This window comes from Pholcus phalangioides, unplaced genomic scaffold (genome assembly GCF_987345545.1).
Source record: "Pholcus phalangioides strain wild (caught in Gottingen) unplaced genomic scaffold, Ppha-v1.0 ptg000009l_1, whole genome shotgun sequence".
Lineage (NCBI taxonomy): Eukaryota > Metazoa > Arthropoda > Arachnida > Araneae > Pholcidae > Pholcus > Pholcus phalangioides.
The window spans coordinates 22,358,559-22,384,058 of NW_028301602.1; the positions used below are offsets into that span (position 1 = coordinate 22,358,559).

At 34.5% G+C, this 25,500-nt stretch overlaps 1 protein-coding gene across 2 annotated transcripts; it reads left to right on the plus strand.

Annotated features, from left to right (window-relative positions):
• Window positions 1–856: 856 nt before the first annotated feature.
• LOC149082536 (cell adhesion molecule Dscam2-like) lies at window positions 857–20,446 on the plus strand. Of its 2 annotated transcripts, none has more exons than XM_089235784.1 (15): window positions 857–1,131; window positions 3,186–3,494; window positions 5,630–5,749; window positions 5,889–6,065; window positions 6,476–6,617; window positions 7,107–7,255; window positions 7,898–8,029; window positions 8,523–8,699; window positions 11,239–11,327; window positions 11,478–11,718; window positions 12,844–12,942; window positions 13,984–14,172; window positions 15,004–15,153; window positions 16,211–16,643; window positions 18,297–20,446. In XM_089235784.1, exons 1-15 carry the CDS (start codon window positions 1,014–1,016, stop codon window positions 18,343–18,345), a joined length of 2,574 nt encoding a protein of 857 aa, XP_089091910.1. In that variant the 5' UTR covers window positions 857–1,013; the 3' UTR covers window positions 18,346–20,446. The 2 variants fall into 2 exon arrangements, with proteins under 2 accessions (XP_089091910.1, XP_089091911.1); XM_089235785.1 differs by having other exon boundaries at window positions 11,239–11,309.
• The last annotated feature ends 5,054 nt before the right edge of the window (window positions 20,447–25,500 follow it).

Sequence of the window (25,500 nt, forward strand, 5' to 3'; positions counted from 1 at the left end):
ATATTTATTCGGTGAAAAACAATTATTTTTGGTAAAAAGTAATTTGAAAATTTTGTGAAAATAATTTAAAATTTTGTGAAAACTATTTTTAGAGAACAATAAAAAAAATTGACTAAAAATTCAGAATTAATGAAAAATAATTTCAGAACCAGTGAAAATTGACAGCTAATGAAATATAATGTCACAATTATTAAAAGTTGGAGAGACAAACCATTTCATAATTATCAAAAAAATAACGTCAGAATTAATTGAAATTGTAAATTTAGTGGAACAAATAATTTCATAATTCATGAAAATTCGAAATTAATGAAAAAAAAAAATCAAAATCAGAAAAAAAATTTTAAGTCGGCGAAAGAAATAATTTCAGAATTAATGGAAATTACGTATTTAGTGTGAGAGAAATAATTCCAAATAATGAAAAATCAAAATGAATGAAAATCTTCAGTAATTGGGGCGAACTGTTTATAATCGACGTTTCCGCCTCACAGTAAAATGTTAATGCTTATTTAGCATAACAACCGCTTAACAATTATAACACTATAATTAAGTTCAATATAATTTTATCCCAGATATATATTCACTACCCTATGGTGCCACGGCACACTACTTGGGATTTAGACATAACCGCTGCCACAGATCACCGAATGAAAAACAAAAATTCACAATATATTCACTATACCGAATCAATCAAACCCCGCAACCAGACGCGTCACTGATCCAATCACTCTGATTTGTTATCGCAAGGGCGCGCGCTCCATGGAAGGAACCAATCCCCTCCGGTTTTACATTCGCCACGAGCACGAGGGGCCAGACGGCTGTTCCGGCCGAGTCCATTTCGAAAGAGTCTGGCAGGGAGGAGGAGAGTCTCGCCGTAACAGCAGGGGTGAGATTTTGTGCAGGGAGTCTCTCTGACTCATGGCTTTGGATCAGGACAATAAAAGATGGATACCGGCTAGGCACGAAACTGATACATTCATGATGGAGCAAAATCGCGTCTTCCGAACTTGCAATGAATGATTGATCTCGTTATAAATCGGTATTGGCGTCTAAAGATGTTGCCCGTTCAGCGTCTGGTGAAGGCTCTTGTGTGCTTCTTCTCCCTTTTGGATATCGCTTTGATGCTCGCAATAGGTAAGTTAGGGAAGTGGGGGTCACACCCTTAGCTCCATATCATGATCATTTTAATTTTGTTGTTTTTCTACCTTGCTAATGCATTTTCAACACGAACTTACTTCAGTATTCTGACGTGTTTAGCATGGAAAGATGCTTGCGTGAGTTGACAATCGCGAAGAGTGCAAAATAACTCATTGAATTCATTAATCGGAAGATGGTATGTTGGACTATTCTGTGAATTAATTTAGGAATTAACCTTATCAGACAAACCGCAAGTTCAAACATATTTTTCAAAAAAAAATTTTTGGAGACAATTATTGCGTTTGAATTACTATACGTAATTTGCAAAGATTCATAAAGCGCATTCATTGACATCAAAAGCAATTTTTAATGTAAGAAGAATGGAAAGAGTAAACTTTTAGAAATAGGAAAATAAATTTACGCCAACTGATTTTATTGAACATGTAGTGTTTTGTGTTTCAATACTGACAGTCAGAGATGATATTTAATTGTTTAATAATAATTTAAAAAGTTGAGATGTGTATGACAATATTTTTTAATTTAAATGAAAAGTTATTATCGTCATTCAAAAAATCTTCTTAGTCTCATTTATGCGTTAATTTTTTTCACAATTTATATTGATGAATTGTTATATGCTCATCGTCATGTGTTATGTAAGTATCAACCCCCTAAGCGTAAACTTGTATCCGACACCATCAACATTTGCCACCCCATCTCCATAGTAACCTATGGAAATATAAGATTTAAGGCCCACCCCCCCCCCCCCAATAATTCTGAGCTCTCCCAATATTTCCGATAAATTTACGCCAATGGTATCAACATGATATTTACAGCACACGAAAATTCAGACATCTGCCATTTTCTCTTCAAAGTATTAAAAGCAGATGGCAGCACCAGTATAACACGAAACAAGCATAACTCACAACATAAATTAGAGCCACGCATATATATATATATATATATATACACACACACACATACAGAACGTTCTGCATGCACCAATTCGTTAAAATTCTCCACAGGAATGTGTACCAGGTACATATATGATTCAAATTATGTGGGGTTAAATAGTAGTAGGTTCATGTACGATTAAGTAGTATATTTTTTAGCATCAAAACAATGGGTCATAACCATACCACTCCCAAGGAGTAGATAGACAGGGCTATAACTTGATGTGTGTGGATCGGACCTGAAATCAACCTTTACTTTGTTTTTCTAAATTTTTTATAATATTATATATAAAAAGCCCAAGTAAAAAATCCGTTAGAATTCCTAACTCAGGTATACGCCAGAAAATCTAGAAGAATTCCAAACACGACAATGTATCATTGTTATATACGGTGAAATGTCGATATAACCATACTCTCCGAACAATGAAAAAAATGTCGTTGTAGACGGATTCAACGTTATATCGAGTACCGTTGTAGTGAGGTATCACTGTATTTTCATGTCTTGTTATCTTATCATAATTATCTTATGACCATATTGTAAACAAGAGAATTAAATCTAACATAAAATATGAGATTTGCACTTGGAAGTGATTATCCATCACAACTGAAGTTGTTTTCACTGCATACTAAGCTATATTGCAAGGAAAGCAACCAGTCGAGCTATTCTTACAGTACCAGTTGTACCAGTTGGTATGTTGTATGAGAAATCTAGTAGCAATATTGTCAGTCATTTGGATTGAAACAACTATAATTATATTTGGTCATTATTAATGATGAGTAAATATTAATAATTATAAATAGAGAGTTTATTGATAAGGCATTATTGTTAATTTTCAAGAATTTTTTCAATTGAAGAAGCAGAGAAAAAATTTGATCAAAAATTGTTATTTTCTTAGTCTCATCAATCCATTCTTTATCAATGAAATGGTGTTTTTCTTATTGAAAACCCTAAATTGTTTTGCAATATAGAAAACTTTTGAATTTTCAATTTGGTTTAATGGTACATAATAAAAATTAAGCTTTTTTTTTTTTCGTTTTTAAAATCTGTAGTAAGATTAATTATTACAATGTTGTTTTGCTTGTGTGTTTTGTGATGTGTAGTGCCACCGAAACTCATTCCGTTATCAAGAGTCGCCCAACTGCATAAAGGTGAGAGGTACCACGTGACATGCAGCACGAGTGACGGCTCTCCTCCTCTGACGCTTTCTTGGTCGAAAGATGGCGAGAGCATCGATTCGGACAGTAGTTCCAAGAGCCCGTCCATATCGAACATAGTCGTCAAAAAACTCGATGATTTCTCATCATCTCTGGTAGTCGAGAACGTCCAGGAAGATCATGGCGGGAATTACACTTGCACTGCTTCCAACGCCGCTGGAAGGGACTCTGGGACGACTAGCCTTCTTGTTCTTTGTGAGTGGAATCATTTTTTTATATGTTGTTTTTTTTAACATTTTCAATACTACATTATGAAAAATTAGTCATGAAAAATTTATGGTAGGCCATTTTAGTTCTATTTAAGGCCTAAAAACAAAAAATATTCAGAAAGTTATTTAGTAAGCAATGAATTGACTAACTTGGTACTTGAAAGTTTCGTCAACACTATACGCTTACAATAAAAATAAAAGCTATCAGTTCAAATATGTTGAATAATATATAATAATGCATTTTTTTTGTACAATATACCAACATCCAACTACGTATGTGAAAAATGTTACTGGGGTTAAAAGAAAGCGGTACTTTGAAGTACCATTAGTACTGAAAGGGTTAAATTAAATTAATTGTTTTATTGTTATCGTCGTAAAAATACAAAATATGAGAAAAGACAAAGAATAATTTAATAAGGAGTCAAGAAAAAAAATGAGCCGTGCCGGTAAATGCTATTAAAATTAATATGGACAACAAAATAATGCAACCATGAGTATTCTTTATGGGGATTGTATAATATTTTATCACGTGTATATATTGTTTATAATTTTTATTAATTGCATTTTTAATTGGATTGCTGTATTTTTGAAATATATGACATCCATATTTTTATGGGCATCTTTTTCTCAGCCACCTCGTTGGGCATTTTGCCTGTTGTGGTGTCGTATTTATAAATAAAACACAATGAACAGATAAAATTACATAAATATATGTTATATGTAGAAAAAATTACAGCAGCAGAGGAGCGCTTTTCATATAAAAGTTATACGGCATAGTATATCATTTAAGACATTTAGCATGTTCGAAAAACACCTAAAAGATGCAACATGCGAATAAAACTAAACTATAAATTATTTTCAAAAATTACATGACGAAAAACTGAAACAAATCGATATTATAAATAAGCATCGGTAATTCACTTATAAAAAAAGGTTATCACTTTTGATATTCCAGAAATATTCTAATGCGATTAACTTTCTCATATTAACCTATGATATTTTATTCGATGAAAGAAAAAAAAATTCTTAGGAAGAAAAATATATTTTTTTTCAATATAAAATGAATGATGGGAATGAATAAGGAATAACGTCATGCTGTGTTGAAATATAACATTTAAATTAAGCATACGAATTTCAGAATGTAAATTCATGGTAAGAAAAATGCTAGGCTGCATATATGTAAAATTAAATGTAAATTGGGAACATGAATTATTTAAGATTATAAATTCATAGCACAGGGTGAGTATAATTGAAGTTTCCGTACTCTGAGTAGCGTTTTGAAATATATGACATCAATATTTGTTATGGGCAACTTTTTCTTAGCCACCTCGTTGGGCATTTTGCCCGTTGTGGCGTTGTATTTGTATTATCTTTCTCAAAAACTGCTTATTCGAGTACAACCAAACTTGATGAGACCATGGGAGGGAGATTTAAGAAGAAAAATAGTTTAATTTTCGACCACCAGATGAAAAAAAAAGTGCGAGCTTTTTTATATTGCATTTTACATTTTCCCATGGATTCATATAGCGTATATATTTCAAGTTTCTGAAGCGTATATATATCAAGCACTAAAGGGTGCTACATTGGTCTGAGCAGTGTCAGCATATTGAAACTTGGTACATACGCTATAAGGTCCATGCAGAAAATGTAAAATTCAATAAAAAGCTCCACTTTTTCACGTGGTAGTAGGAAGTTAAACCATTTTCTTTAATTTCATAAATCTCTCTCGTGGTTTCATTAAGATATCCTGAAATTTTGCTTATATTCGGATAAGCAGTTTTTGAGGAAAAACCACTCAGAGTACACGGGTACTTCAATTGTACTCACCCTGTATGAAAAAACCTGTCTTGTGTTTTTTTTTTTTTTGAAGGAGGTAGAGCTTGAATGCGAAAAAGATTGAGAAGTAAAATATTTGTGTGCCAAATTTGTGTCTTGTTATTGTAACAATATGGATATAATACAGATACGATAAATCTACTTTCAGAAAATCATTAGATCATCACAGCAAGACACGAGATTGCCTTCATCAAATAATTTTATTAATCAAGAATGTTTTCAATAGCTTAGTTTTTGTTTGATTATGTTAAATGCTTTAGTTATTAGACGGATATTTGCTTTCAGATCCACCAAGTTGGATGCGTGCACCGACTGACGTTTCAGTTACGTCAGGTAAGAAAATATCTCTATCCTGTGAAGCAAATGGATCCCCGAAACCCACTATCACATGGAGGAGAAATACGGGTAAGCAATGCATTTCTGAGCACAACTTATACTTATAGCGGTCAGAAACTAAAAGATGAGGTTCATAAAATTTCATCAAGTCTATGAATCTAATAACATATATATATATATATATATATATGTATGTTATTTTCAACAGATTTCTCAGCCATGAATTTCGAGGTCATCAATTCAGACGGCCGTTTGAGGATATCGGAAGACGGTCAGAGCCTACAAATTACAGAATCCAAGAAACAAGATGAAGGGTTCTACGAATGTCATGTCACTAATGGCGTCGGCGACCAACTGCGCAAAACTGTCAGAGTTGAAGTTCAAGGTAATGACTATATATGAGATACATAATGTATGAGAATCGCATTCCATTTCCTATTAACCAACTACTAAATTTTTATAACTTAATGTGCTTTTATTTCAATCTTATGTTTTACTGAATTCCTGGCATGTAGCTTGTAGCGAATGAACTTTAACTGACATTAACCATAACTGCGAAATGTACGTCATCGCAAAAGTATAAATGCTACAGAATTTTATTGTACATTCTCGCATTGCATTCGTTTATCTGTATAACCTTCAATCAATAGTTCACCCGCAAATTAATAATTTGACTTAATTATGAATCTTTAACCTTCTGATAAGTTAAATGCAATAAATAAAAATTGTTGATTATATATGTCCTCTCTTCATGTGAAAAAAATGATAAAGTATATATATTTTTTTAAATTTCAGTTCCACCATTTGTGAACCCAGGAGCGAGCGAGATAATAGTCGAAAAAGGAAAAGACGTGACGTTACAGTGCAACATGAGTGGTGATCCACCCTTGACAATGACCTGGGAGAGGAATGGCAAAAAGCTAGAATCACAAGAAAAGTATGTTAACAAAATCACGTACTATGTATAAATCTGGTATTGGAATGTGTGTTCACAAATTTCAATCTCCTCTCCAAGTCGAACATTTGTTACCCAACAAACCGTTACCGTAAATCGTTAATTGAAGTATCGAGCATGCCCTTAACTATGGCATTTATAAGAGGAAGAATATACATCCATCTCTAATGGAGCAGCATCGAACAGGGAAGCTTATGGAAGTCTATAGACTCGGTACGCCCTGAGAAAATGCATCTACCTGTCAGTCAGTCAGTTAAGAGGAAGTTTCTTTTAAAAATGTTTTCTTGAAATTTAAGGAGAGTGAGAGAGAGAGGTTCAAATTTCATCAATTACAATTTTTTTTGGTTCGTTTGTCTCAACAATCTCATCACACTCAATGTACTTTAATTTTTTTTTTTTTAATTGTATCGATGTCTATACTGAAGTGGCTAGAATGAATGGAAAATAATTGTTTTGTGTAAATCAATTCAGGTCCAAAATCCAGGAATTTCCAACCGATTCCGGAGTTGCAACGACACTAATGTTGACCGGAGTCGACAGAGAAACAAGCGGCCTGTATACTTGCAAAGTTCGCAATTCGTATGGTGAAAGCCATAGAGTAATTAATTTAGACATAGTGGGTAAGTACCACAACATTAATGTCATTTCTCTTCCATTTTTTTCACATTGATGCTATAATATTTCACCATAAATATCTGAGAGTTAAATTTAATTAGGAATGCTGAACAGATAAACTACTTATAGTGCTTATTATACGTTGATACTACAAAATCATGGCTACATATACTGCATATCAGAATGTATGAATCCTTTGATACCCTATCGAAACACTTGAAATAATATACATACATGTTTTAGGAACACCCTCTACATCAAAAGAGGTTCTGTAGGTCATTGCCAGAATTATTTCTCACTGATATTTATGGCTGTTTCTCCTGGAATCCTTTGCAATGCCTCTAGTAACTTTTATGCTTCAAGGAACCCTTTAAAAACGTAGATATAGGCCTATACTAAGATAATTATGACAAAGATCATAGATATGAGAAGAAACTGATTTTAAAATAAAAATGCTTATTTTATATCAAGTACATTAAATTAAAATAATTATATAGTCTCTGTATAGATAATATATAATGCATTTTGCATGTAATAAAATTACGATAAAAATGATTGTAAAATATGTATTGCCATTCAAAGTTCGATCAGAAAAAAAATATGGAAAATTTAAGAAAATAATATTTTTTTAATCATTTTTCCCCCAGAACATCCCGGTCCTCCTGCTGACGTCAGTGTGTCCCAAGTGTGGAGTCGCAGCTTTCAACTGACGTGGGTACCTTCGTATAGTGGGAATCGACCCATTACCGCTTACGTAATACATTACTGGAGAACAGAAGGTGATATAAAAAATTTCCTCAATATCATACTTAAATGCATAGTATTAGAAAATACTTTCACTAGCCAAAAAAAGATTTTTGAAACAAAACTAAAAATATTTAAAACAAAAGAATAAATAAAAATTGTTTTTATCAATCACTTGAACTTCATTTTAAATTTAATCTCACCTTAAAAACAATTGAAAAAATTATGCTTTCATATTCTCTTCACCTCAAAGGTACAAATATGTGTACCTCATTTTTTTATGGTTTAAAATGGTTTTTACATAATGATTCTTTTTCCAAGTCAAGACCTGAGGAACAAATATGTGTACCTAACTCAAATGGTCCTAGTAAAAATATCAGCCCAAATTAATTAATTTTTTAAAGGGCACTTTGACATACAATAAACATAAATAAATTTTTAAAAAAATTGTAAATGTCAGTTTTGAGTTAGGCGCGAAGAGAATAGCTTTAGAAATATTTGTCATTCTAATAACTTATTTTAACGCAGGTAAATCCGAGCCACCCCCTGATCTTCCGAAAGAATTGCGCTTGACCACTTTACAGACGACTGCCGTTGTACCCGATCTACTTCCAAATACCATATACAGCGTTTACATGTTGGCTGAAAACGAAGTTGGTAGAAGTACACCATCCGTCACTGTTATGGCTACTACCAGAGAAGAAGGTAATAGGAGAAAAACTTTTTTTAGTTCAAAATTTAATGCTTAAAGAAAAAAATATACTGTAAAGGGGAAGACGCATCTATACCTTACAGACATGGCTGGCGAAATTTAAATTTTCTATGGGGCCGGTGGGGCCACTGAATCATATGCGGTATTCAGAATTACAAGATAATATCCAGATCCACAAATACTTAGTAGTTTAATGTAATGTACAGTGAGAGGTGTTCATAGACTTACTTGTTTTGAAATTATTTCACTTATTACGAGCAAATTTTCATCACAACAAAAATTATTTCATTATGAATTTCTGAATTTTTTTTTATTCTATCAATTTTGAAATTTTGAAAATCAAAACAAAATCTGTACTTTTACGGATTCTGAAATTATTTTTCATCCATTTAGAATTTTCACCAATTTTGAATTTTCACTAATTCTGAAATTATTTTTCACTAATTCTGAAATTATTTTTCACTAATTCTGAAATTATTTTTCACTAATTCTGAAATTATTTTTCACTAATTCTGAAATTATTTTTCACTAATTCTGAAATTATTTTTCATTAATTCCATTTTTTCTAATTTTGAAACCGTTTTTGAAAAAATGCAATTGTGAACTTATTTCTTTCATTAAGGTACTTTTCAGCATTTTATAAAAAAACACGTATGGTTTTTGGGAAAGATGCCGATTTTTTCTTCTCGAAATATATGAAATCTGGAGGCTCCAAAAATATTTTCATCATGTCTGTACCTACCACGCGATCAAGATAAAATGACGTATTCACGTCAAAACTTGAAGCCGTGTGTCTATAACACAGCCTACTCCTTTTTCAACACTAATATACAACGTCGATCCGTCATTTATACATATATGCCAATATGTTAAAAGATAATTGATCACACAAATCGATACAAAAATATCTTTAGCTTGTCGTAAATAATAAAAGGAGCTGCTCTCCGGAAAAAATCAGTGGTTTATAATTATTTGCAGATTGATAATTTCCTTAACAACTGAAATCAGCAATATCTGATACAATAGGAAAAACTTTGATGCATCCCCTAAGTTAAATGTCAAGTTTATAACCAACCTTTTATTGATTACAAATAATGAAAAATTGAACTGCATATTCTTAATTAGCTGCTGCCATCTAGTGAGGAAATAATTTATTGTTTCTCAATTTACAAATTCATTAGTAAAAGATATACATATTCAACTGTATCGTGGTAATTATATATATATATATACTGAATTTTTATTAAAGAAAAATGTACAAAAAAATCATTATACTTATCAAACTAAAAATAATCAAATACATTTTCGATATGAAATTTCAATGTTTCAATTATGTATATGCTATGTATTCATTGATTCCTACATTCGAAATTCCACTACAAACTATATAGAAGATTCACGAACGAAACAAATTTGTTAACTTTGACATCATAAATTCGTTGTGACATATGTGATGTACACGCGCAAAGATGATTTTCCGACATGAATCAATTAGTAAAAATTCCCCAAGGCTAATTACTAGTTGAATTTACAGTTTAGTAGTAGTAGTATTAAGTTTTAAAAGTTTAGACTTAATAGAAAAATTTGCAATGAGCAGAAAAATATATAACGGAGCAAAAAAAAAAAATCTTCAGTATTATATACACAAGCAAGGCTGCATATGAGTTGCAACATATCACATTTCGAAAGACAGAAATATATATTTACAGGGTGCACACCAAAACAACTCTGCACAGTTTCAACACAAATCGAACAACGTCTCCATGTAACCAGACACAAAAATTTTTCACACGTTTATAAAGTCATCTTAGCATCTGATCACTGCAAACATTATTTTTTCCCGACAGAACATGATTTTGGAAAGTTTTTTACACGATAAAAATACTGACTCCCCCATATATAGCTGTGTCAGCTCCGCAGAAATTCTGTACCCTTTCTCATTTGATTGGGTGAAGACAGGGATTGGAAAATTCCAGGAGACTGGTCGCCATCGGACTAAAACATTGCTATTGGCGCCTAAAATTTTCTATATATGATAAGTTGCTTGCTATTGCAATAGTATGCTAATCTTTCTCTTCAATGCAAAATAAAGAATCTAAGCTCCAGGGGCACAAAATTTCTGCTCGCGAGATGTTAATGGTGCTTTCTGGGGTAGGATGTATATATTACAGCTACTTTCTTCAAATTATCAGCGAACCACGGCGAAAAATCTCCATGCAAGGCTGAAACTAGAAACTTGCTCTGTCATCCGGGGCCTGCATCCATTTTAGCTCTGTAATTTTGAATGGAAAAAGTAAACCCAACGCACGAGGCCCAGACTCACCTCCCGCCCTCCTAGCACGGCCGACTAGACATTCAATAATTGTTTAGTGGGCTATGCTCCTAGTCGCTGCCCCTGTCTCCAGGGGGGCGTTCAAAACCCTTGCTGTAAAACCTTGACAAATAGTCAACATAAAATGGGAGGGGGGAGATTTGCATCAAGATAAATTTATGTGTAAAAAACTGATTAATCTATTATACGTTCGATTTCAGAGCCTGATTGGAGTCCCTCGGAGGTGTACGTGATCGAAAAGTACGCAACATCAATAAAACTCAAGTGGAAGGTACAGAAACCTAAAAACGTGATTATTATTTACTCCCATGTTCGTGCCATGTTTCATGTACACATTACTATTACCGAAAAATGATTTCTATCATGAAGGGAAACAAAAATTATTGTTAATAACCTGAGTTATAATATTGACTATAAATGGGTATTTTATTATTTTTAGTGTCCACAAGGCCGCGATTGGTCAGCGCCTCTGAAGGGTTATTACGTCGGCTACAGAAGAAAGAGCTCAAAGACGACTTTCACGTACAGGACTTTGGAAGCGGATAAGTGCTTGAAACACCAGGAGTATCTACTCCATGGACTTCAAAGGGCTTCCACGTATGTCGTCGTCGTGAAGGCTTATAACAGTGTCGGTATCGGACCTCCATCGGAACAAGTCATTGTTCAAACTGCAGATGGAGGTAAGGTTCAATTTATACATACGATTTGCTAATTACATATCTATATTTAATAACTTCTTATGTACCTCTTCCCTATACCGATTTCATGGCTTCTCAAGGGTGTGGCTGAGAGTGGGGCAATTCTTATCATTTTCTTGTTTCGCACACCATAAATTCATTGTAGTGGAACCCGCGAAATCTGATCAGAAGGCACACCAAAAATCCTAGCCATGGACTCCGATGCAGTATGTGGAGAGGGGGCGGGGCATGAAACACTTACAATTTCGCAAGAAAACAAACCTCCTAAGGAGAGTATCTCCTTAAACAATGACCCAAGTGAGATATGATAGAAATTTACAGAAAATTTGAACCCTGACAACTAGAACTAGAGAAGCCACGATGAGCCATTGTTGACGATATATCTCGTTAATGTCAACTAAAGGGTTAAATTTTATGCGCATAAACCATTAATTTTCAATAATTTATTCATTAACACGATTATTCAAAATTCATTGATTGCAGTTTCTAAAATGCGTGCTCCTAGTGACAAAAATTTCTTACGCATGTCTAATTCAGCACAGAAATGTGATCTGGTTCGATCTTATTTTTCTGCCAAGATCCCGGGAAATGAATTCAGATTCCCGGTTGCATTTTATGGTATGGGATCCCGGGAAAGGAAACCCTATTTGTGATCTAGGAATTCAAGGCTGAGCAGGTTGGTAAGCTCTAGTTTGTCCAATGGACAAAGAATGTCTCTTGCATCGAGACATCGAGAACGGAATCGAAACTCCTCCTCTACTCGGAATTCCAATTGCTCGTCTTACTTTGATGTACTGGCAGGAATGTAGCGGAATTCACTAATGTACTAGTATGGACTCAATAGTCTTGGTCTGGGGGATTCAATTGAATAATACTGTCTTGAAAAAAATCCAAAACAGTCTTCAGATGCTTAAAGAAGAGGGGGAAAGGAGGCAAAATCAAATACCCATTCAGTGTTTTTACATCTCATTTATATATATATATTGAAGCAATTATAATTAATATTTCTCGATATTTTAAAGAATCCAAATGCTTTTGTTATAATTCACTTCAAATGATCCGGATGCGACATAACAAAATTAAATTTTGCTTCCAATTGTTGTGTAGGTCCTCCGAGATCTCCTTTGGTGAAACTTCTGAATACTGCTGGCGTTACGTGCACTTTGAAGATATGGCCGAAAGAAAACAGCAGAAATCTTCCAACCAGTGAGAAAAAACAAATTCAATAATTACTTTAAAAAAAAAAAAATTCTTCCAGTATAATGCGTATATTACAGTATAACCATCTTTATCCAGAGGGATCGGGAAAATTTCGTCTCCGACATTTCGTCCACGGTATATTTCGCACCCGGAATTTCGCCCCGGTACGTTTCATCACCGGAAATTTCGCACCTGACATTTCGCTTGTCCTGATCGTATGAGTGACTGACTGACTGTGTGAGTGACCTAGTGATTAGGGGAATGCCCATATAACGGGGTGAGTGACTGTATGAGTGACCTAGTGATTAAGCGAGTGGCCGCATGAGTGAGTGAGTGACTGCATGAGGGACCAAGTGAGTGTGTAAATGACTGAATGAGTGAGTGACTGGATGAGGGACCAAGTGAGTGTGTAAATGACTGAATGAGTGAGTGACTGGATGAGGGACCAAGTGAGTGTGTAAATGACTGAATGAGTGAGTGACAGTATGAGTGACCGCATGACTAAATGTCAGGGGTTAAATACCCAACTCAATTGATCACTCATATGGTCACTCACTCTGTCGCTCATACGGTCAGGGCAGGAGAAATGTCAGGGGCGAAATGTAAGGTGTGAAATATACCGGGGACGAAACGTGCTAGAGAGGGGCGAAATGTCGGAAGCAAAAAAAGTTGCCGAAAATCATATCCGCAAACTAAAACACATTTTTACATAAGTCATATTCAAAAATGCGAGCCAATCAGCGAGTATGCACGCAAAATCTGTGACCATAGAAATAATGCAAATAAATTTTTCAGGTAATTTTTTATATTAATAAAAAGTTTTTGACATGAAAAAAAAACCAAATTTCTACAACTTTAAACCCTTCATCACATTCAAAGCATTATACTTTAGCCCTTCTACAGCTCTAGGATATTTATTCATACTTTGTTTATTATTTTGGATGAAGGTGGTTCTAATATAATATTTTGGATGAGAGAAGTTATTTTGTCGTATACAGTGAATTATTGACTCTTTATGATATCTAATTTGTTTCTTCATTTTTGTAGCTTATGCATTATATATAAAGGAGTCCGAAGGTGAAAGACAGAAGATATTCTCCACCGTGACGCCATCCAAAAACTATTCAGTTGGTGGATTAAAACCCCAGACACAGTACGAGATTTTTGTGGCTGCCAGGAACGAGTTCGGGGAGAGCGCTCCGTCACCCACCCTCAAGATTGTCACAGATCGAGGAGGTAAATGTCTTGTCAATATGCTCTAATGCATTTTCTATCACGCACACACACACATGCTCAGCCCATAGCCTGCGGACCAAATGTGGCCCTCGGAGTCATCTGATGTGGCCCGTGACCTCAAACCTAATTTTGTGAAAATGAACTAAGAGGTATATTTTGCCAGATCCCAGATCACTTAAGTGACCCATGGTGCAGTTCCAGAGCACTCACCTCGCACGCGGTACATTTTCAGATAACTCAAGCGACCCGTGACAAATTCTTAGATTACTTAAGTGACCCGCAGCGCAGTTCCAGAGCACTTCCGTGGCACATTTACTGATCACATAAGTGACCCGAGTAGCACGGTTTTATATCACTTTATTGGCCCGCAGCACAGTTCCAGAGCACTTAAGTGGCCCGTGACACATTTACTGATCACATAAGTGACCCGGACCCGTGTGGCACGGTTTTATATCACTTGAGTGACCCGCAGCACATTTACAAATCACTTGAGTCACCAAAGAGACTGTTCCGTACCACTTAATTGACCCGCGGAAAAGTTTTAGATTACTTACAGTTCGAGATCACTCACGTGACCCGTAACAGAGTTCCTTACCATTAAATTGGCCCGCGGCACAGTTTTAGATCACTCAAGTGCCCCGCGGCACATTTTAAATCAATGAAGTGGACTGCACTCTCCTAAAGGTTGAGCACCCTTGATCTATCGAGATCGATGGAAAATTCATTTTTGATACCACTTTTATATATCTCTCTGATATTAATCTTCTGCATAACCATAATTATTTTCCATGTTTCATTTGGTTGTAAGTAAATGTCTTAATTTCATTCTAGATCCGTACCTCTTGGACATACCGATAGAGCATAACTACGAAAAAATGTATTTCATCTTGCCGGTAGTCCTCTCTGCAATAACAATTATTGTCTTGCCTGTGGTCGCGTGCTACTGCCTCCAGAAGTCTACGGCGAGACAAATGCAAGCAGGTGAGTCTGTAATGAATTACGGATGAAAAAAACGTAACCACAATATTTTTATAGTCTGATATAACACTGGACAACAATGAAATTGCGTCCGACGTGAAAATATACAATTCCGAATGGTTTTGATCTGCTGAACATGAATATCGCCATGAAAAAGTTTTATTCGCTCTTGTTTTTGACCCTGTTAATAGCTAAAGGGGGGCTTTACGAGCGATATTACATGGTGGAAAAAAGTGGCAAGTACCACGGAACAACGTTACCAGAGAAAAATGGTCAACGTTGATGTTGGCTGACTATTGTTGGGCATGTATTGTAAGACATGCTCTTTACGTTCAATATGAGCACAATGCAAAGCGCTGTTCGTGTCAGACGCCCATAAATGAAATATTATGCTGCAATACACTTACGATTTATGTTGTGTGTTTCCATGTATTTTTGTTGTGTTCTGTTCTTATACATTTGTGTTCTGTTCTTATACATTTGTGTTCGGTTCTTATACATATCTGTTTAGTTCCTATGCATTTGTGTTGTGTTTCTATTCATTTGTGTTTTGTTCTTATACATTAGTGTTGTGTGTTCCTATGCATTTGTGTTTACTTCCTATGCATTTGTGTTTACTTCCTATGCATTTGTGTTTACTTCCTATATGCATTTGTGTTTACTTCCTATGCATTTGTGTTGTGTTTTTATTCATTTGTGGTTAGTTCCTATATGCATTTGTGTTGCGTTTCTATGCATTATTTTGTGTTGTGCTTTATGTATATTGATGCTCTGCCTATATATTGGTGTTGTTTTTCTGAACATTTATTTTTTCATATATACATACTTATGCTGGGTTTCAATGCATTGTATTGTGTCATTATATATGTATTAAATGTGTAATCTCAGAGAAAAAAAAACGGTAGCCAATCTAGTTTTTTTTATTATTATTATTATGGTTGAATTCATGTTCAGCACACGGAATTAGATAAGAAATAACTATTTTTGTCTCGGACGCAGAAACTTTGTCAAAATTTGTTGCTCAGCGTGATTATATAACAAACCTCTCTTTCACTTTCAGACAGCATAGAAGTTCGTGATTTCATCTACAACGCGGCGACTATAGCAAGGATGGACGCCACACTTCGCAGGGCGTCGATAAATGCCACTCTAGCGAGGCAGGCCCGGTTGGCGGGGACGATGCCGAGGCCGCCCAGGACGGGAACCGTCGAGACGACGGAACTGCCACAGCCCGATCCACCCCAGCAGGTCGTCGTGGAACCCGCGCCGACTTTGCCGACGTCGTACTCGACTTTGCAGAACTATGGCACGGCGGCTGCGGTCGCCGTCGCCGAAGTCGAGAGCAGTCCCAGTCCTGTCGAACCGACGGCGGAGGACAAGAGCAAAACTCCTCAACAACCAGCACCGGTAGCGGTTCCGGCTATTGCTGACGATGCGAGGTACGACTCTGTCGTCGAAGAGATGAGGACGCTTATCAAAGAAGGTGTCACGAGGTATGATCTAAAACTGTACACGTAATATATAATAACTCACATAGGTGTTTGTAATGGCCCGTTTTACACGCGTCAAATAATTTGGTAGTCAAGTGATTTAGTCATTCAGTGGATAAGTCGTCAAGTACTAAAATCTGTTCTAACGTAAGTAATCAAGTAGTGAATGCTCTAGGAGGCCAAAATAGCGCTAAAGACGCCAAAAAGGAAAGCGCCGTTGCTAATGCGCTATTCTCGATGGGCAGTTGCTTTACCTAAAAGTAAATAATAGAATCGTCCAACGTGACGTAACATGACGTAGCCAGTGTTCTTCTCGTGATCGGTGGACTATACTAAAATCTGTTCTACGTAAGTAATCAAGTAGTGAATGTGCTCATTGGATAATACGAGGACACGCTCACTGGTGCATGCGCGGAGGGCTCCATTTAACCACAACAAAAATAAATGACCCAGATTCTGTCCTATTTGTTTACTTGACACATAAATCACTAGGCAACTTAACAGAACCCTAGTGAACGACCCTTAACGTCTGCATACATTTTAAAGTATTTGACTTAAAAATTTATAAAACAACTAAATATCGTCCTGGGTCGAAGTATGCCGTTAGGTTTTGGAGACCATAGAGCACTTACTATAGGCCACAGACAACTTACAGAGGGACATTGAATTGGTCGAGATGGGGGTGAGAGCAGGGCCACCACTAGATGCTTGATTACCCGGGACAAGCGCGCATTTTGACGCCCGCTTGAAATATTGAAGGAGAAGTTTCAGAATGGAATTTGCGTCCCCTCGGGTCTAGCACCCGGGGCATAAGACCAGCCTGCTCTCCCCCCCCCCCTAGTTGCGACCCTGGGTGAGAGAGAGAAGCCATTCATGATTTTGATGGCACACAGGATATTTTCAACGGGATGGATAAAATGGCCCATGAGTTATTAACACACCGTCAATCAACTGCTTCGACAGGGGGGCCACTAGTATCGATTGGCAAGGAACAATTCTCTCGCAGGAAGTGTTCTTCTCTTATAGGGTTGTGAATAAATAGGAATAGCTTACCTCTAGGGAGTCGTGAATTCTAACACGATTGACAAATTTTTAAAAGGAATACGATAAACATATTGGGATAAATCGAGAAGCTATCCATACTTAGATGAAAAAAAAAAAAAAATTTATGGGCAGTATGCATTTTTATATTTTATCATAATAATTGGTTTTTATTGGTATTATTGGGTTGCTGTATTTCGGTTATGATTAAAATATATACTCGACAATCATATTTTTATGGGCGACAACGGTACAATTATTCAATCATCACACTTCAGTCATAGAAAAACTGATGGCAGATAAGTACTACACATAACAAGCATTACACAGGAACAAACTTCACGAACTCCACGTTAGGTTCCACTCTCCACATACACGCACATTTCAACATGTACCAATTCCTTAGAAGTCCCACAGAGGAAATGTGTGGTTTAGTAGTAGTCTTTCAGATAGCAGTCTACTAAACTACACATGCACCTCGTCCATATTCTTTCTAGTATGAAGCTAGTGGATATAAAAAAAATTTAATCTTAGCTCCAATTCTGAATTAAATTACTATTAAAAAAATTGAAAACAATGAATTTTAATGTATACAAATCCTTGTTACTTTGACAGGCCAAAAAAAGCTGTGGCAGAAGATTCATCCACAGACGAATCTTCGTGATATGAACGTTGTGACGTAAAACTTGGTGAAACATGTGGAGAAGAAGCAGCTGAAAAATGTGAGAGAATAAAAAGCCCTCCTCTGTCATAGATAAGAAAATGTTCACATTCACATCCTGCTCTTTATCTTCAACGGTTTTTCTTTTTCACGTCTTTAAAAAAGAAACCATGAAATCTTCGTGCTGTTAATTTCACATGAAAGACCATCAAAGAGAAAATCAGATATCCACATCAAAGAAGTATAACAGGAAGTATTAATCACGAATGAAAATGTGCTTGGCGAGAACATTGCTTCTTTATTGAATTGAACAATCTAACAAAGATGGATTATGTTTAGATCCATATCATTCCAAAATTATATTTCAATAAATTCAGTCAGATATACAGTAAATCCAGCCAAGTTAGGCACCTTCTTATATAGGGTGATTCCGTAATTTCCCCCCTTGCTACATGTTAATGGTAAACCGTTGATCCTAGAAGTATACTTTCAATTAGGAAAAGTATCCAAATGACGTGTTGAATGCGGATACAGTATTCATGTTGCAAAGGGCTGCATGGTTATTAAAATATAAAAATTAACTTTTTATATCGGCAGCCTGTCCTCAAAAACCCAATTAGAAAGTTGTTGCCCCGTTTCTGCTGAGGCCAACAAAAGTAGATTCCACCTTTCAAAGTGCAATATTCACTGAGGTATTTGATTCAAAAAACGAAAGAAAGTTGGGAAAAAAAACAGCATTAAATGCGGGGGGAAAGCTTATACGTTAGTTTTTATGCTGTTCTTTCCAAACTTTTCTTCGATTTTGAACTCAGAGAATATTACACTTGGAAACGTGGAATCTTTCTCTGTTGGCCTGTGGAAAGACAGGGCAACAACTTTCTAATTGGGTTTTCGAGAACAGGGTGTCCATGTAAAAAGTTAATTTTTATATTTTAATACTTATACAAAACCCCCATACAACCTGAATGATGTATCTAAGTTCTGCACTTTATCTGGAAACTTTTTCTAATTGGAATTATGTGTCTAGGATCAATGGTTAATCAGTAAAATGCGGCAAGGGGAATTATGGAATCACCATGTATATAAGACTGTTTTGAATTGGAAACGATTAAAATATTGAAATCCTAAGCCAGTTTGGACAAATTTTAATTTAATCATTGGTATCAAATTTAGATTTCACTATCCTAATACTTACAAATTTAATTTTCCTCCAGGTGCTAATTGCAAAGTAAATCATGATTATAATACTTAAATATATCATAATAATTAACACACTTAATCCTGAATTTATTTCCTCTAATTGAAATAACCCAAACATCACACTTTGTGATATGTTTTACGGATATTGTACATTTATTTTAATTTGTATAAATAAATTTCCCATTTTTCTCAATGCGACTGTAAAACAATTTTCTGTTTTGTATGGAGGGACAGCCCATTTTATAACGAACATTTTGTAATTATTTATAATTGTGTATATATATACATCATGGTATTATACTGTAAATACTATTTTCAAAGGAGGAAAATATAAATGAATTGCACTTTCCATTTCCTTCCTTTTATGTATTTATCGTGGGAAATTTCGCAAATTTAAAGCTTTCCAAGGAACGGAGAGTACGCCATTTTTTTATTTATATGAAAATTTTGTAATTAAATTATAGAGAATTCTCAGTATACAATTTCATATTACAAGTGTAAATGTTTACAACTTGTGAAACAATTTTTTTTAAGACCTTTTAAAAATGTTTTCGAGTTTTTTGGTTTTTTTTGTGTTCGACTCGGTTTGTAATTTGTTCTGTTTTTTATATATATAAGATGTCTTGATAAAAAGTGTAATAGAAGATATACACAAAAAATGATATATACATTCTAAAAAAAAACTGATTTGATCTCAATGTGCGTTGAATTGAAGATGAATATCTTTCACGAGACTTTCATGTACGTGTACGTGCTGCTTGTGTGCTGATGATGATGTAAAATAAGTTGAGAAGAGTGTACATATAAACGATGGTGTCTTTCTTTTTGTATTTGTGATGAATGTGTAATCAGCTTTCTATGCAATTAAAATGAAAAAAAGTTTTTTTTTTTTCAATTGTATAAATTTGTTTCTAGTCATTATTCTATGTCTAATGCAGTAATTATTAGGGCTGGGAATCGATTAAAATTTTTAACTGGTTAATCAAAAAATTTTAATCGATTGACTGATTAATTGGTTAAAAATCAATGGTGGACTGGTAAGATGCTTGTCTACTACCATGAAGGTTACTGTCAGGTCCCTTACGGAAATTTACTCATAGCAGCCCATGAGTAAGTCATTGATTTACATTCTTTCCCTGCTGAACCTGAGGCCACCACCGATAGATGGCACCTTCATTTCCGACACAGCTCTCAATCGGTATTAAAATGCTGTATGGTGATATGACCGGAATTGGTGCGCAGTAAAATAGTAATAGTAGATGGCACCACTTCTTGAAGACGTAGCACGCATAACTGACATCATTAGGGCCAGACATACACACACACACACACACATTATGGCAGACACGACTTTGCTTTCCCCCACACAATTCCTTTTGTTAAACACATTTTCCAGCAATGACACAGTCACCTGAAGCCAATAAATAGACACATGACATAAAACTCTTACATTTATTGTAACTAAAGGTCCCACAGCCACAAACCACAAGAGAATTCAATAGTGTTTTTTCAATTCAAATTTTATATTAAATTTGAACCTCATAACGTATGATAAGTATAAATCTTAACAAATTTATAAAAAAACATCTCTATAATGAAATAATAGGTGGAACTTCGTTTCGACTAGTTATAAAAAATATTTCAGAAAGGTCAGCTATGATATATTCATTAGTTTGGGCAATATTTTGAGAAGTTATGAGACAATATCAGCACACTATATGAGGTGAACACAAAAAAATACATATATGTTGTATTTATTTATACTATAATTGAAAACTCAGCTTTAGAAAAAAAAAATTATCTCAAGATAATTCCAATACTGAATTATTCATGACTAGAATCTAAAAAGAAATGCAATGTAAATGGTTAAAGAAAAAGTTTCTCTCCAACTTAAAAAATAAATTGCAAATACTCAAACACATTTGTTATTTCTGTATGCAGTAAAAACTCATATGTAAGGAACTTAAAAAAAAAATGTTCACAAACACATATTAAAACATGTACCCAGCTAATGAGGGTATAACTAGGGTTACTAGACATCCTCCTTTTTGATGTAATTTCAAGCGCCTCCTACAAATTTAAAAATTTTCTCTTTTCGGGTTTCCAGCATTTTTCTTTTCTTCGGGAGAAATTTTTTCCACTCGAAAACACATCTCTTCATTGATGTGTTTGTGTGTGTTTTATACAAATACAATGCCACAGCAGGCAAAATGTCCAATGACGTGGTTCTACTCACTTGTACATGCTTTGAGCGATCGCCAGCAGAATTCCCAGAATCATTGTTGCAAACATATATACTGCATTGGGGGAGAAAGAGAAAGAAAGGGAGGTGGTGTTACCTCTTCCATTCAGAAATAAAGAAAATGGGATGCAAACAACACTCAATGCTGGTGCCTTTGGCAAAAAAAAAACAAAAAAAAACAACGCTTCCGAAGAAAAAACTTTTTGTGGGTAGAAGCTTAATAAGGCTGTGGAAGTTTTTAGAAATGTCAATAAATGTAACAAAATACAAGGTTTTTTGACAAGGAAAACTTCTCACTCCAAGTAAAGCAATAAAACTGACCAGATAGTAGGAGCAATTCCATATGACCAATCTTTTTCTTATTTTTTAAGCGACTCTGTTTTAATTGGGAAAAATTGTGGTAGCCGGTTTTTGGTCAGTATATTTGCATCATCCATTTTGAAAATTAGGAAAAGTGACATTATAAAAAGAGAGCACGCCATAACCCTAGGTGTAACCGCAGTTAGAGAAAAAAGAATAGTGCAAATATTTTACAAGATGATATTTTTAGTTTTATGTAAAATTGCTTCAAATAAAACAAGCTACATTGCCTTTAATCAGCTTCCTTGATGCCTCCTTATTTTAGCCCCTCCCCCCCCCTTTTCAACTCATATAATGGATATTTAAAAATGGAAAATGGCTGGAAATCACTATAATATCTATCCCTAAGATATTGGTATTCCAATTCCTTTGATCATTAGTGTTGCCATTGCTAACCATAATAACAAATGACCATAATTATTACAAAGGAATAAGCCAAGTTGGGCAAGGACCACGGATCATACCTTTTCTTTGGCCAGGGATCTCCAGCCACTTCATAAACAGGCTGGCCAATGCCCTAAACTTAGACATCACCAGGTCAATCAGGTGGGCAGTTCGCGAAGTGGTCAATTTCAGGCTTTGGCCCTAACATATACAACATCATAATAAAAAAAAGTGATATTACTCAGGAATGTTTCTTGACTAGAATATTCTAAAAGTAAGGTGATGATGAACATTCTTTGTAGTAATTTCAATACAAACAACATAAATGAGTTTACATTGCATTATATCATAGGGTGTGTACAACACTACAACAAGGTACTGTAATCTCATGTGTATAATCAACACAAGCAAATTTTGCTACTTTGAAAAAAAATTTCATCCAATCATTCACACAGGCATTTAATCAACGCATGCAAATTTCTTTTACTCATAACGAAAGAAATGGAAGGAACTGGTGGTCAACTTTTTTTAAATTTTTCTTATTTTATCCACACCTATACACCATCTGTTATCCTAAAAGAAAAGATTAATTTTTACAAATTATTAAAAATATATTTACTTTTATTCCCACCTCTCCGAAAAAAAAGCTGCAGATTTGATAAATATGCAGCATTCGATAATTTGCTCTAAGAAATTTCATTTCTTTACGCATAGTCAGAAGATTATACACATGCAACTACAGTAACTCGAAAACTTGTTTTTTTGGTAAGTAAAAAAAAAATCAAAGCAATTTACAAACAGCCTCAATATATTATTGCACCTAGACAACTCATAACACCTCCCCGTGCAGTTTTTTTTTTTGTGTGTGTTTCAATATTGAAAATGATGTGAAATATACATTACATTCAGAGAGTGCATGCACATTTTTCTCACAATATCTAAAACCAAATCACCTAGTGTTATATTATTCACAGCAATATATATGCAATTTTTCATTTATATCTTCATGTAACTAAATTCATAATAATAATAATGCATATCAGAACTTGGTAATCACTGAATAAGACAATGAAAGTAAAGGGGGGTTTAACATTTTTTGAGGAAGAAAAGTGAAAAGCACAGTAGATAAGTATTGTATCGTAGTGAATAAAACACTCAAAATATTTCAACACTCAACATAAAAAACAATAACAATTACATCAAGTGAAAAATAAATTTCAATCATTAACACAGTGAATCAACACCCCCCATTTGCGTAAACGCAGAGAGGAGCAGACTATGCAAATCACAAAGTATATCGTCTCCCATCATGCCAGAAACATGAATGTGCATATTTCAAAAACTTTGGAAATGAAATTTTTGAATGTTTACTCTACCCATGTTACTCTATAGATGTAATTTTCCTAAAATGCTTTGTAACATTTTTTTCAAGAGGGGATACATATTCGTGTTTCTGGAAAATTTTAGCGAAATAAGTTACCCAGCCAGATGATAAACCAACAAAGTAAAAATTTGCATATTCATGCTTCCCGCAATGGGGGGGGGGGGGGATTTATATATTCCAAGAATATTTTCTTCAATTTCCAACTTGCATTTGAACCGATCACCACAGATGAATATTCTCTTGAAAATACATTATAAATAATAGATTCCTACGATATAGATTTCAATCATTCAAAATGTTGTGAGAAATTCATTAGAAATATTTTTCATAGATTCAGCAGTTTTTGATACTCTTGATTAATAAGATCTGTCTCTTGTGAGTTATTGACATATTGTGGAAAAGTATTTTTCATTTGTCAAACTGCGCCCATGGTAAACATGATCAGGACAGGGACCCTTGCATTATAACCTAACCACAATACAATAAGAGTATATAAATTTTTTTTAAATTAATTTAATAAGAAATAACAGAGGTATTTCAAAGTATCCTGATTCCATAGCATATTTAGGTTCAGCATGCAAACCAAAAATGTGTGGGAACTGGGGATCTATTCATTTCGTAGCATATCACCAACAATGTGTTAATTTATATTATTGTTTTAATAACTTCAAAATTAGAGACAGCACAACATCATGTACACATCAAATTGTGATTGAATTACAGCTACATCATTTTATTATTACACTCGGGCAATTAGGAACAAAGCAGCTGCGAATAAAAGAATTTCAAGGGTAGAAGGACAAACAGGTAATAAAAGAAGTAAGTTCAGAGCAAGGGAGCCACAGATACAAAAAATTCAAGAACCACTAACCTGATTTAGTGCCATATTTAACTTTGTGTTCAGTTTTTACAAGATTAATCCAATGTGATTCACAACATTAATAATACATTTTAAAGATGATACATGCTAGTTCATCAAGTGGTTTAATTCATACACCACGTACATTCACCACTAGATCTATAAACATATTTCTCATCACATATTGTATTCTACACAGAATAAATCATAACTATGAAATCGAGAACTTGATTCAGTAGCAATTAAATCACAATGTTTCTTCATGAAGAACACATTTAGTCTGTACATTTGACACAAAGTGAGATCATACACATATCTGATACGCTTGGTTTTTTCTCATGATTTTTTTAATTAATTACACTGGTATGAAAAGCGCACATATCTACTAATGATCATTCATATTTCAAACAATATAATAAAGTTAGAAAATGACAACTTCTCTCTATTTACCACACAAATATTTAGTATTTATTGCCAAGATAATTTGATGAATGATACTTCAAATGATTACATATTTTGCACCAAGTATACCTGCAGCAGCATAGTAAATATAAGCCTTTCAAAAGAAAACTACTTTAAAAAAGAAAGAACTTAATATTTTAAGGTTCCAAAAATGATCCTAAAAATTAACCAAGGTCATTATTTTGCTTATTTGCATAGTCTTTTTACCTTCATTTACACAAGTAGGAAGGAGAATCTTGGATTTCTGCAATAATTTTTACTCACTGC